At 44.0% G+C, this 14,542-nt stretch overlaps 1 protein-coding gene across 10 annotated transcripts in view; it reads right to left on the minus strand.

The window, feature by feature from the left end:
• The window catches only part of srgap1a (SLIT-ROBO Rho GTPase activating protein 1a), a 310,991-nt gene that overhangs the window by 57,946 nt on the left and 238,503 nt on the right, over positions 1-14,542 (minus strand). For all 10 annotated transcript variants that reach the window (XM_063058474.1, XM_063058468.1, XM_063058467.1 and 7 more), the window contains exons 9-11: positions 6,712-6,909; positions 5,797-5,881; positions 2,083-2,110 (exon numbers count right to left, since the gene is read on the minus strand). In XM_063058474.1, the coding sequence (XP_062914544.1) occupies positions 2,083-2,110; positions 5,797-5,881; positions 6,712-6,909 (311 nt within the window). The remainder of the gene's footprint in view (positions 1-2,082; positions 2,111-5,796; positions 5,882-6,711; positions 6,910-14,542) is intronic.

Below are 14,542 nucleotides of genomic sequence, written 5' to 3' on the forward strand. Positions count from 1 at the left end.
AGACTATCTTAATCAGTTCAAGTCTATCCATATACTTACATATTAGGTTCCTTAGAATACTTTCCAATAACTTTTCCACTACTGATCTCAAACTCACCAGCTAATAATTTCCTGGTATACGTTTAGAGCCTTTCTTAAACAGCAGAACAACTAATCCTCTGGTACTCCTCTTGTCACTAAGTATGATTTAAACATCTCAGCTAGGGCTCTGGCAGTTTCTGCACTGGCCTCCCGCAGGGTCCGAGGAAACACCTTGTCAGGCCCTGATGATTTATCCACTATAATTTGCCTCAGGGCAGCAAACACCTCCTCCCCTGTAATCTGAATAGGGTCCATGAAGTTGATGCCGTTTTGCCTCACTTCTATAGTGTCTGTGCCCGTCAGCTGAGTATGCAAAATATTAATTTAAGTTCTCCCCCCATCTGTTTTGGCCCCACACATGAATTACCATTCTGACCTTCCAGAGGACCAATTTTGTCCCCTTTGCTCATAACATTTCTGTAGAATTCCTTAGGATTCTCCTTCACCTTGTCTGCTAGGACAACCTCACACCTTCTTTTAGCCCTCTTGATTTCTTTCTTAAGTGTATTTCTTGTACTCTATAAGTACTTTATTTGTTCCTACTTGCCTATGCCTGCTATGCACCTTTTTTCTCTTAAACACGGCCTCAATATCTCTTAAAAACCAAGGTTCCCTAACACTGTTTTCTTTACCTTTTATTTGGACAGACACATACAAGCTTTGTACTCCCAAAATTTTGGTTTTGAAAGCCTCCTACTTACTGTTCACCTTTGCTAGAAAACAGCCTGTCCAAATGCACACTTGCCAGATCCTTTCTGATACCATCAAAATTAGCCTTTCTCCAACTTAGAATCGCATCCTGCAGACCAGACCTATCTTTTTGCCCATTTACTTTGACTCAGCTTTGACTAGGACTCCTCCTTGACTGACACCGATCCCAACCTCTGAGGAGCCTATGCAAATAGGCTGGAACAGGCTCTCTCAAGTCAGAAGAGAGAGAAGGAGGGGGAGGTGCTGCATTTACTGTGCAGGTTAATGGGACTAGGCAGAGAGATAGTTTGGCATGGAGTAGATGGGCTGAATGGCCTGTTTCTGTGCTGTAGTGCTCTCTGACTCAAAGATCTTTCCTCCAGTCAGCTGAGATGGTGGATGAGGTGGGGAGCGGGGGGAAGGTTGAGTGTCAGGCTACACTGGCATGTTTCCCAGTCTTAGACAGAGTCAAATCAAAAGAATCCCCATGAATGGCTTCTGTTCCTGGATTTATACCATCACCTCCGAATTCCCTCAGGCACTTGTTATCAAAGATCCCCAATTTCTCTTCTCGCTGTTACCCTGAGGCCCCACACCACCAGGTTCAGGAACAGCTACTTCCCTTCAACCTTTCAGTTCCTGAACCGACCTGCACAACTCTAACACCATGGGCCACCTCTTGCACGACTAATCAATGATATTGTCTCTATTTTTTTTGCACTGAGGTCTTGCATTTGCACTGGCTTTTATTTTTACACGGATGGTATAATTTAAGTGCAATTTGTATTCTGTGTGTTACCTGTATGTAAGTGCCTGTGATGTTGTTGCAAGCAAGCATTTCTTTGTAGTATACTTCACCATACTAGTGCCTATGACAATAAACTTGACTTGGATTTAGTCATGCACGCTCCTACTTCTAAATGACCTGTACCCTCTGTGTATCCTTATCTGAAAATATAGCATCAAGTTGTGCTGATATTACTCAGGTCCATGAAACCAGTCATGAAAGGGGTCAAATTTCCTCCAATTTAACTTTGGGAAGTCCGATACATTGCCACATTAGAGACTAAACACTAGCTGGTGTCAATTCATGTCTAAGGAGATCTTTTCAATCAGGTTCTGCTAAGCTAATTCACCATTACTACAGATATTGTAATCTTACTCTAAAATATTCAGAAGCACAGACATCAAATATGAAGCATCACAAGGTATTCATTTTCACGTTGAACAGAGCCGACGTTGAGATGCAGAAGATGGAGACACCTGCACACAAGCACACACTTTTAACCATACGTCAAAGAATGCTCCTACCTTGTGGTTATGAGGTCAGTTTTCTGCCCTGAAGAGAAAGGAAAGAGCTTTACAGTGATGGAATCTGATGGATTGCAAGACAACAGAATCACTTTACTGTCAGTATGTGAGACATTCCAGAACTGATTGTGGTTCAGTGTCAACATAAGGACAATACCAAATGGACAACACAATAGCAACCAACAAATTACAAGACATTAGTGCAAAAAGCAATGAGCATTCAACAATTACATAACAATTAGCAGAATGTGCAAACGTCAATAATCAAACTGAAATTAATGTGAACATATGAACAGACTCAATAACTATCAACAGATCAAGGACAGCAGGAAGGACCATTTAATGGATATTGTGCAGGGACAATATACTCTTACTCAAAGTCAACAAGAACAAGGAGCTGACAATAGTCTTCAGGAGAAGGAAACCACAGGTCCATGAGCCAGTCCTCATCAGAAGATCAGAGCTGGAGAGGGTCAACAACTTTAAATTCCTAGGTGCTATTATTTCAGAGGACCTGTTCTGGGCCCAGCACGAAAGTGCAATTACAAAGAAAGCATAACAGCACCTCTACTTTCTTAGAAGTTTGCAGAGATTTGGCATCACATCTAAAACTCTGACAAACTTCTATAGATGTGCAGTGGAGAGCATATCAGCTGGCTGCATCACAGCCTGGTATGGAAACACCAATGCCTTTGAATGGAAAATCCTTCAAGAAGTAGTGGATATGCCCCAGTCCATCTCGGGTAAAGCCCTCCCCACCATTCAGCACATCTACATGAAGCGCTGTTGCAGGAAAGCAGCATCCATCATCAAGGATCCCCACCACCCAGGACCTGCTCTCCTCTCACTGCTGCCAACAGGAAGGAGGTACAAGAGCCTCAGGACTCACACCATCAGGTTCAGGAACAGTTATTACCCTCAACCATCAGGTTCTTGAACAAAAAGGAATAACTTTCCTGAACTTCACTTGCTCCATCATTGAAATGTTCCCACAACCAACTCACTTTCAAGAACTCTTTATCTCATGTTCTCGATATTTATTGCTTGTTTATTTATTATTATTATTTCTTCCTTTTGTATTTGCATTTTGTTGTCTTTTGCACGCTGGCTGAATGCCCCAGTTGGGCAGTCTTTCATTGATTCTGTTATGGATTCTTCTATGGATTTATTGAGTATGCCCACAAGAAAATGAATCTCAGGGTTGTATATGGTGACATGTATGTACTTTGATAATAAAATTTGCTTTGAACTTTGACAGTTAGGGTTTTGGACCTGAGTGAGTTTTGTTGAGAAGCTGGATAGCTACAGGGAAGCGGCTTTGGAGATGACGTGTGGTCCTGGTGGTGATGGGCTGGTAGTGTCTCCCTGATGGCACTTTGGTAAACAGGCGGGTGGAGAGGAATACCAGCTACAGAAAACCCCACAAAAGGCTGTAGCCTCCTCACTGACAGGCCCGGCATGCTGAGGTTTAACACTAAATCATGGCATGGAAATGTCATCAATAATGCCAGCAATCTCCCTCGACTGAGGAGCTCCAGACAGACTCACAAAGCTGGTTTTCTGTGGGGTCCTGTGTAGGGTAATGTAAAGGCAGACTGATCACACATATTGTTCACAATAGAAACTGTTCTACATAATTCACAAACACTGTCATTGAGTTGTTGTGTTCACTTTAAGAGACCGTGTCTGATGTAATGACGTCAGTGGAAGGCAACTGCTTCTGGTCTGTGGCTTCTGTTAAGCACATAAAATGACTCTTGCATGTTTTATTCACAAAATTATACATTAGATTTTGTGAATAAAGCATATCGGATTTGGTCAACAGCATTGCGGATTGAAAATAAAAATAACCTGGATAAAAATAGATAACGCATTGTGTTCAGTTTTGGTTGCCCTGCTCTAGGAAAGATGCCAATAAACTGGAAAGAGTGTAAAGGAGATTGATGAGGATGTCGCTGGGACTGAGTTACGGAGGGATGTTGAGCAGGTTAGGTTCTTTGTCACTGGTCTGTAAGTGAATGAGGTGTGATCTTATAGAGCTGTATAATTTCATGAGGGGCATAGACAGGGTGAATGCACACAGACCTTTTGTCAGGGTTGGGGAATTATGAACTAGAGGGCATAGAATTAGGGTGAAAGAGGGGAGATCAGGAATCAGGGCAACTTTTTCACTGGACGGTGGTCAGTGTATTGAACAGGCTGCCAGAAGAAGTGATTGAGACAGGTAATCACATCTGAAAGGTGTTTGGAAGAGAACAAGGTTAAGAAAGATTTAGAGGGACACAGGCAAATGGAACGAGCTTAGATAGGAACCTCGGTCAGTATGGACTAGATGGGCTGAAGGGCCTGGTTCCTTGCTGTGACTCTACGACACACACGGCAGGTCAGACATCATCAGTGGAGAGGAAAATGACTTAACGTTTCAGATCAGAGATCCTTTGCGGAATTGTTTTGGATGAAGGGTCTCAGACCCCAAACATTAATGCCACTTCTCTTTCCACAGACGCTGCCTGGCTTGCTGAATGTTTCCACTTCCTGTGTATAACCGCACTAGATGGCCTGGAATCACATACAGAACCGAACGAATAAGAATGACAGACTTCCTCACTGAGGGAAATCAGTGAGCCAGACAGGTCGCTCCGACAATTTGGAAGCTTCCTGGTTAGCATCACTGATTAAAAAAAGGCATTATTTCATAACTTGAATTTCAATTCCCCACCTGGATGGCGATGTTGATTGAAAAAAGTTTGTGTTAATTAACATCTGTTCAAATTCAGCCTTTGAATACATGTCACCAATACAGACACTAAGCAACAAAGCAGCTATTCCTTCTGACCGAGGCCATTGTGAGGAAGACTATAAACAAAACGCCTGCACTTGTACATCTTAGATTAGTAAAATGTACAAGGCAGTCAAACATGACATCGCACCCAAATACAATAATCTTCTTTGATGCCTGATTTCACAAACAGAATTGAAAACAATGGAATAAGCACTCGAGGGGTGCACACTTACTAAAATAAATAAAATGCTACCTCAAGGAAAAGGCAATTGGCAAGCAACTTCCAAGCTAGCAATTTGACTTGCGTATAGGGGGTAGAAATGTTTGCTGAACCAGCTGCCATTACAGCTATGCTGCAGCTTTCGAAGCTGAGAATTAAAACTACTTGTGAATTCAAAGTTCAAAGTAAATTTATTATTAAAGTACACACGTCACCATATACTACCTTGAGATTTATTATCTTGTAGGCTTCACAGTAAAATAAAGAAATACAATCAAATCCATGAAAAACTGCACACAAGGACTGCCATCCAACTAATATGCAAAATAAGGCAAACTGTGCAAATAAATAATGCTGAGAACATGAGTTGTAGAGTCCTTAAGGGCCATCCCTATTTATTGGTGAAAAGGTAGGCACTTCCTCTTCCCCAAGTCTCTACCCTAAATTGGGGATCGGGGAGGGAAGAGTTAATTGATTCTCATTGGGTAAAGGGATTAAAGAGGATGGGGATGGAACGACGCTACGGTCTAACAGAATAGCAGAAAGGAGTTGGCACACTGAACGGTCCTTTCTTGTTCCAATTCAAGAGGAAATAGAGGGTGCTGGGGTTCTGGCAAGATGGCAGCAGTGGGGCTATCAGTTCCAGGAGCTGGAAGTAACCGCAGAGACTTTAGGATGCTATACAGGTACACAAAAGTAATCGGAGATTTACCTTCTCCTAGGGTGTGATGAAGCAAGTCATACTTGGCTTGTAGCTTCATGATGAGGTTGCTGCCTTCAAGATATTCTTTAAGTTTCTGTTGGCACAAGGGCAAGAGTTAAGAGCAGGCATGAGAGGTCCATGTCAGAGATCTTGGGTACGAAAGATAATTCCCACCTGAACCAAAACCCAGCCCCAACCTGAGAACATGTAACCTTTCTCCATACTGGACCTTAAGATGAACGTTTCTGTAGCCACACTGCAGTGTGCTAATGAGCAAATCCTACTGATCTGGATAAAGTACCAAGCAGAAGACAAAGGAGCAAAATAAGTCATTCAGCCCATTGAGTTTGATCCGCTAATCTATCATGGCTAATTTATTTTCCCTCTTAACCCCATTTTCCTAACCGCTCCTCATAACTTTTGCACCCTTACTAATCAAGAACCTATAAACCTCCACTTTAAATATACCCAATGTCTAGGCCTCCACAGTTGTCTGTGAAAATGAATTCCACAGAATCACCACCCTCTGCATAAAGAAATTCCTCCTCATTTCTGTTCTGAAGGGATGTTCTTCCATTTTTAAGCTGTGTCCTCTGGTCCTAGACTTAATCACTATTGGAAACATCTTCTCCATGTCCACAAGGCCTTTCAATAGTCGGTAGATTTCGCCTATCAACTCCGGAACACACCTCAACTGCAAAGGACAACAGAGAACGCAGGTACAGAGAATAATCACACTTGCCAATTCCCCTCCAAGTTGTCCACTGACCTGACTTGGAAATCACATGACAGTCCTTGACCATAACTGTGCCGGAAGCCTAACCAAACCCATTGGAACATGCAATTAACCTGATCAGCACCTGACACATACAGTCAAGATCATGCTGGACACAGACTCCAGGATCCCCTTGTGGACCAACTCACCATAAAGTAGAACTGCTCAGTCTCTTGCTGATTGGCTCGTCTCTTAGCAATGCTGGGCTTGCTCATGTAGGTTTCTGACACAGTGGATTTGACCGATTCTGTGGAGCGACTGTGCTGGAAGCACTCCGACACGTCATAGTCCTCGATGGTAGCCATGTCCTGGATTGTTTGCAGGGTGGCTTCCATTGTCTTTTTAACCTGCGCAACAAGACAAAAGAGTTTCCACTTTATATTTGAGGGCCAAGAGATTGCGGCCGGCTATAGTGTGATCTTTGCTGTTGGAGCAGACAATCTTTTCCATAGATACGGCCTGGCCTGTTGAGTTCCTCCAGCACTTCGTGTGTGTTTCGTACGTAAGTACTTCGGGTAGTTTGAAAAAGATTTCTTAGAGTTACAGCTTCTGCCCAACGATCCCATGCCGCCTAATTACACCCATGTGACCAACTAACCCATACAACTTTGGAATGTGGGAGGAAACCCACGCAGTCACAGGGAAAATGTACAAACTCCTTACAGACAGTGTCAGAATTCAACCCAGGTTATGCTGATCGTTATGCTACCATGACGCCCAACTTTCTGCAGTTTCTTGTGGTCTTGGGCAAAACAGTCCCAAGCTGTGAAACATCCATACCAATTGGTGTGCTGATTCTGATAAGGCCCTAATAATTTGTTTGCATTCAGTTTAATAATGTGAACCCTGGATGCATGGTCTTGGGATAAAGGATCTACCTTTACTAGGAGTGAGAATGAAAAGATTTGTTGAAAAGGACTGCAAATCCTTGGAATTCTGCATGCCAAAGTATGGTGGTTGCTTAGTCTCCGAATATGGCAGATGTTTTGGATAGAAAAGGGATGAGAGGTGGAGTTTGGGTGGTGGAGTGACTCTAAAGTACGGAATCAGCTGGGATTGCATTGGGAATCAGAACAGGTTTTTCAGACCAAATAACCTTCTCCCACTCTCATGTTCAGCAACTCCCCGGGCTACATCCAGAAGTGGGACTTGAACCATTAATATCATAACTCAGAGCACGGGTGCTGACACTCGAACATCTTGACAGTTCGCTGGGCCAAACATGGAGACCAAATAGATGGATCCCCTGCAGAGACGCAGAAATTTCCAGATGGGGGAAAAATCAGGCAAGATTAGGGTAAAGTAAATATACGCTGGTTGGCAGATAATTATTTATTCAGACACAGTTTCTGCCCCATTTATTGTGAGTGGCAAGTGAGACACAAGCATGGCTTCTGGCCAACTTCCAGTATGACTGTGTGGAGATTTCAAAGACAGCTGGAAAATTCCCCAAAGGAGCATTTGATTTATGTTAGACAAACACCCCATGAAAAACACCTGCCCTGCTTTAAGGATAGGCTTGGAATTCATTTGTTTAATGGTACTGCATGTACCAAAGTAAAGGTTCGTAAAGGGCAGGTCGCAGAGTCAAAGAGTAGTACAGCATGGATAACAGTCCTTCAGCCCAACTCGTCCATATTGGTGATGTGTCCACCAAGTTTGTGCCATTTGCCTGAATTTGGCCCACATCCCTCTAAACCACTCCTATCCATGAAGGTCCTGGTGAAGGGTCTCAGCCTGAAATGTCGACTGCTTACTCTTTTTCCATAGATGCTACCTGGCCTGCTGAGTTCCTCCAGTATTTTGTGTGTGTGTGTTGATGGCATGAACATAGGGGCCATGAACAATTCCGATTTGATGGAGATGGACGTGAAAGCACAGAGAAAAATCTGGAAAAATTTCTGAAGCGCCCATTCGCTGTTGTCATTACTGTGTGATCGTGAATCTTTTGGAGGGTAGGCCTCAAAATCCCCGACTTGCCTGCTTTTGGCGACCGAGAGCAGGTCGAATCGTTCGGACAGAGGTGGCGCTCAGTACTCGGTGTCGGAGAGCTGATCAGAGCTCAAAGTTTTCAGATGACTCAGAGTCGGACTGTGGTCGGCACGGCAGGGAGAGTTTTTCTTCCTTCTCCCGTCTGCGTGAGATGTGGGACATTAGAGAAACTCTGAACTTTACTGTGCTCACGGACTTCTTCATCAAGTTATGGTATTGTTACACTGTTGTATCTATATGTTATAATTATGTGATTTTGTCAGTTTTTTCAGTCTTGGTTTGTCCTGTGTTTTGTGATATCACACCGGAGGAAATAATGTATCATTTCTTAATGCATACATTTCTAAATGACAATAAAAGAGGACTACGTGTCTTCATAATCATAATCATAAAAATATCTATTTCCCTAACTCCTTGTAATTTCTACCACCCTCCTTCTCTCTTTTTCTATTGCTCATTTTGGTTCCCCTCACACCCCTTCTCTTCTCACCTGCCCATCACCTCCATCTGGTTCCCCTCCTCCTTCCCTTTCTTTCACAGACCACTGTCCTCTTCTATCAGATTCCTTCTTTTTCTTCCCTCTATCTCTTCCCCCTATCCACTCCCGGCTTCTTACTTCATCCCCCTTTTGCCACCCACCCAGTCTCCCCTATCACCTGCCAGCTTGTACTCCTTCCCATCCCCCACCAACCTTCTGGCTTCTGCCCCCTCCCTCCCCTGTTCTGGGGAAGGGTCTCAGCCCGAAACATCGACTGCTTATTCCTATCCATTGAAATTGCCTGACCTGCTGAGTTCCTCCAGCACTTTGTGTGTGTAGCTCAGGATTTGAAGGATCTCTTGTGTTTATGGTCACTGGGAGAATGGACAAACTCCACACAAAGACCTAGATTGAATCTGGGTCTCTGGCGCCAGCGCAGATTTAAGCACCAGGCCAGACTGAAAAAGGCAGGGTGTTGGGGCCGGAGGAGAGGGATGAGCCAGTGTTCACCCTGCTGTTTGCAAAGTTTACTCATAAAAGTGCTGAACCGAGGGTGTGGCCTGCAACTAACAGGATGCTGGATCGGCTGTGACTGGCGGTGTGGCTGCGGACTCACTTTTGTGAACTTCAGTTCTGAATGTTATTTGCTTACTTTTACTGTTGGCAAGATTTGTTTTTCTCTGCACATTGGCTGCTTGGCAGTCCTTTTAATGGGTTCCATTGGGTTTCTTTGTTTTGTGGCTACGTGCACGGAGACAAATCTCAAGGTTATATATAGCATACACACTTTGATAGTAAATATACTTTGAGCGTTGAGTACTGTGCTGCCGTTACAAGAAACACTCACCCCTGGAACAGAGCAAGTCCCCGACAGCATAGATAGGATTTCTATGACTACTGAGGCAGTGTTGAAAGTCTGTCAAGAGCAAAACTGCAAGAATCCTCATCACCCACACATGCAAGAGAGCAATCACAGACACAATAAAAATAATCTCTACCTCCAAAGGAAAGAAGTTAGCACAGTCTTAAGAATTCCTTCAGTTCAAAAGACAGTCACTGAGATGTAGGCAAGCATATCAAGCAGTTTTCACACCAGAACTTCCTGCAATCAGCGAGATACACTCAATGGCCATTTTAATAGACCTGCTCATTAATGAAAACATCTGATCAGCTCAGCACGTGGCAGCAACTCAATGCATAAAAGCATGTAGACACCGTCAAGAGGTACAGATGTTGTTCAGACAAAATATCAGAATGGGGAAGAAATGTGATTCAAGTGACTTTGACCGTGGAATGATTGTTGGTGCCAGACAAGCTGGTTTGAGTATCTCAACAACTACTGATCTCCCGGGATTTTCACACACAACTGTCTCTAGAGTGTAAAAAATGAAAAAGCGGCATTTCTGTTGGTGAAAGCACCTTGTTAATGAGAGAAGTGAGAGGAGAATGGCCAGACTGGTTCAAGCTGACGGGTGGGTGACAGTTATGGTATTAACCATGAGTTACAACAGTGGTGTGCAGAAGGGCATCTCTGAACACACAACGTGTTGAACATTGAAGTGGATGGGCTACAGCAGCAGCAGATCACAAACACACACTCAGTGACCCAATTTTATTAGGTACAGGTGATAGCTAGTAAAGTGGTCACTGATTGTAAATGATCAGTCAAACTACTTTTTGATGATAAAAGCAAAATGCAGCAGATACTGTACTGTGCAGAAGTCGTAGGCTTCTGCTAGGGTGCCTAAGACTTTAGCACAGTACTGCAGTAATTTTATGTATTGCACTGTACTGCTGCCACACAAAAAAGAAACAAATTTCATGACATATGTGAGTGATGATAAACCTGATTCTGATATGGGTCTCTATTGTGGACTGAGCGTGGGAAGCAGGGAGCGAGAGGGGAATCGTAGCCGGGAAAAGGGGAAGGAAGAGAGGAGGGAGCAGGAAGTGCCAGAGAGACATTCTATAATGATCAATAAACCAATTGTTTGGAATCAAATGACCTTACCCGGTGTCTCAAAGTTCGGTGTGCCTGCACTCTTGGCACTCCCTGCACGGCACTCTTCCTCTGTCACACCTTCCCGTGGCACTCTGCCACCCCCAACATCCTTTGTTCCCGCCAGATTTACAAATTTGCTCTCTGCTCCATGTTAATAAATGCAGTACTGTGGAAAAGTCTGAGGCACTTTAGCTATATTTCAGTGCCTCAGACTTTTGTGCAGTACTCTATGGAAATTTGAAATATAACATGATATGTTTTACGTACTCACTTAATCTAGCCACCCGTGGAGGGAGAGGCAGAGTAAATGTGTACAGTCAACAGACTTCAGATTGTTGGAAAAAGTAGGTTTTAAAAGTCATTGAAAGGTGGCAAGAGAACAAAAAGGAGATTCTGTAATGGGATGGTAGGCACGAGAGGTTGAGGCAATGGGCAGTAGGTCTGCAGTAAACCCAACTGGAAGATAAGGTGCTGTTTCATAAACTTAGGTGAAACTTCACTGGGGTTGAAGGTTTAGGATGGACAGCAAGAAAGATGACTAGAAGCTGCAGACTGACTGGTGGTGTCTCACAAAGCAACTGGAGTTAGTTTGTTATTGTCACACGTAAATGAAAGTGATTCCAAAAATTACTTTGATGGAGGTGGACCTTTACTTGAGGAAAAGAAAAAATTAAATTACGACTGTTCTTCCATAAGGTTTACCCTGTACATTTGCATAGTGCAGCGCAGCACACAGTTTTGATCATTGACGCAAATTACATTTTTCACTTTATGCTTCAATGTAGATGTGACAAATAAAGCTAATCTTTAAATATTTATCCTCCTTTTTTCCCAGGATACTTAAGTTTCACATGGAACCACTTGATTTTGCAAGAGCAATTTTCCAACCAGCCCACTCAATGTTCTGTACATTTTTTTTGTTAACCCATGACTGGCTCACAGACCCTGCCCGTCCAAGGGCAGAGAAGGGTGTGCCACCGTGGAGAGTTGAACACAGGTCCTAGGGCCTGGGTCTGGATCCCAGGTTACAGCCAAGATCACTGGATGAGCCAAGTCACAGCACCAACAGCTGAGCAAGTCAACAAATTTCTGTCAAACGTTTCCACTGTGGTGTAAAAAAAAAGTCCCCACAGGAATTGTTTGTTTTTACAAAACCGGAGAATGTAGTGCTATCATATCTGCGGGAGAACTGAAGGAGACAGAAAGGGGGGGGGGGACACCAATCCCGAAGGAGGAAAGAGGGGCTGTGTGGAGAGAGAAAGGGAGGGAGGAGTGGGGGGGGGTGGGGGAAGAGGCGGGAAGTGCGAAACAGAGAAGCAGATCGGGGAGAGAGAGGGAAAATTGGTGGGAGGGGGTGGGAGTGGTTGCGAGGGGTCACAGAGAGTGGGTGTGGGTTGGGGGGGAAGGGAGATGGGGTGGGAGTGGTTTCAAGGGGCCACAGAGAGAGGGGAAATGGGGGGAGAAGGATGGGAGTGTTTGAGAGGGAGAGGGTAAGAGTGGAGGAGAGAGGGTATGATGGAGAGAGGAAAGCATAGGAGAAGAGGGGTTAAGGACAGTGCGGTAGAGTAGCAGTTAGCTCAATATTTTACATGGCCAGCTATAAGATCAGGGTTTAATTCCCAATTCCATCTGCAAGGTGTTTCTACATTCCCCTCATGACTGCAAGGGTTTCCTCCGAGTGCTCCGGTTTCCTCACACATTTCAAAGACGTATGGATTAGGATTAATAAGCTGTGGGAGAGCTATGCTGGTGCTGGAAACATGGCATCATGTAGGCTGTCTTCACAGCATATCTTCAGATTGTGTGGGTTCCTGATGAAAAACAACACGTCACAGCAGGTGCATGTGCTAATAAAGCTAATCTCAAATCTCTGGTAAAGAGAGGAGGCGAGAGGGGTCGGGGGAAAATGGGGAAGCAGAAGAGGAGAAAGGAGAAGAGAGCGCAGGTGAGCAGCAGGAGGAAGATCCCACCTGTGGAAGGATGTACATTGGCCAGACCACATTCGGAGTATTGTGCTCAGAGCTGGCACTGGAAAGGGTCCAGAGGAGATTCACGAGGAATGAAAGGATTGATGGCTTTGTGCCTGTACAAACTGGAGTTTAGGAGCCTATCGAATATTAAAAGGTCTAGATAGAGTAGACACTTCCTATAGTGAGGGAATCTATGACCAAAGAGCACAGCCTCAGAATAGAATCCCTTTAGAACAGAGGAGGAATTTGTGAATCTGTGGAATTTACTGCCAAATGGCTATGGAAGCCAAGTCATTGGGTATATTTAAAGTAGAGGTTGATAGGGTCTTGATTATGGGAGAAGGCAAGAGAATGGAATTGAGAGTGAAAATAAATCAGCCATGATTGAAGATCTCCTCCATGGTCTCCATCAGCACAGGTACACCACAAGGCTGCGTACTTAACCCCTGCTCTACTCGCTTTACACTCATGACTGTGCGGTTAAGCACAGCTCCAATGCCATATTCAAGTTTGCTGATAATATCATTGTCATAGGCTGAATCAAAGATGGTGTTGAATCACCATATAGGAGCGAGACTGAAAATCTGGCTGGGTGGTGCGACAACAACAACAACCTCTCACTCAATGTCAGCTAATTAATAACCAAGGAGCTGGTTATTGACTTCAGGAGAAGGAAACAGAGGTCCATGAGCCAGACCTCATTATAGGATCAGAGGTGGAAGTGCTCAGTAACTTTAAATTGCTCCGTTTATTATTTCAGAGGACCTGTCCTGGGCCCAGCACGTAAGTGCAATTGTGAAGAAAGCACAGCAGCACCTCTACTTCCTTAGGAGCTTCTGGAGATTTGGCATGGCATCTAAAACTTCGACAAACTTCTACAGATGTGTAGTACAGAGTATATTGCCTGGCTGCTTCACAGCCCGGTATGGAAACACCAACACCCTTGAATGGGAAATCTGACAGAAAGTAGTGGATAAGGCCATCACAGGGAAAGCCCTCCCCACCATTCAGCAAATCTACATGAAACGCTGTTGCAGGAAAGCAGCATCCGTCAACAGGGGTCCCCACCACATAAGTCAGACTCCCTTCTCCCTGCTGCCATCAGGAAGAAGGTACAGGCGCCTCAGGAACCACACTTTGAGCTTCAGGAACTGTTATTACCCTCAACCATCAGGCTCTTGAAACAAAGGGGATAACTTCACTCACATTCACTTGCCCCCTCATTGAAATATTCCCACAACCTATGGACTCTTCATCTCATGTTCTTGCTGTTTATTGTTTGTTTATTTATTATATTTTTTCTTTTTGTATTTGCAGTTTGTTGTCTTCTGGACTCTGGTTGAACACTCTAGTTGTGTGGTCTTTCATTGATTTTGTTATGGTTATTATTCTATAGATTTACTGAGTATGCCCACAAGAAAATGAATTTCAGGGTTGTATATGGTGACATATATGTACTTTGATAATACGTTTACTTTGAACTTTGAATGATGGAGAGTACTCAATGGGTGGAATGGCTTAATTCTGCTCCTGTGTCT

Source organism: Mobula hypostoma, chromosome 9, assembly GCF_963921235.1.
Source record: "Mobula hypostoma chromosome 9, sMobHyp1.1, whole genome shotgun sequence".
NCBI lineage: Eukaryota > Metazoa > Chordata > Chondrichthyes > Myliobatiformes > Myliobatidae > Mobula > Mobula hypostoma.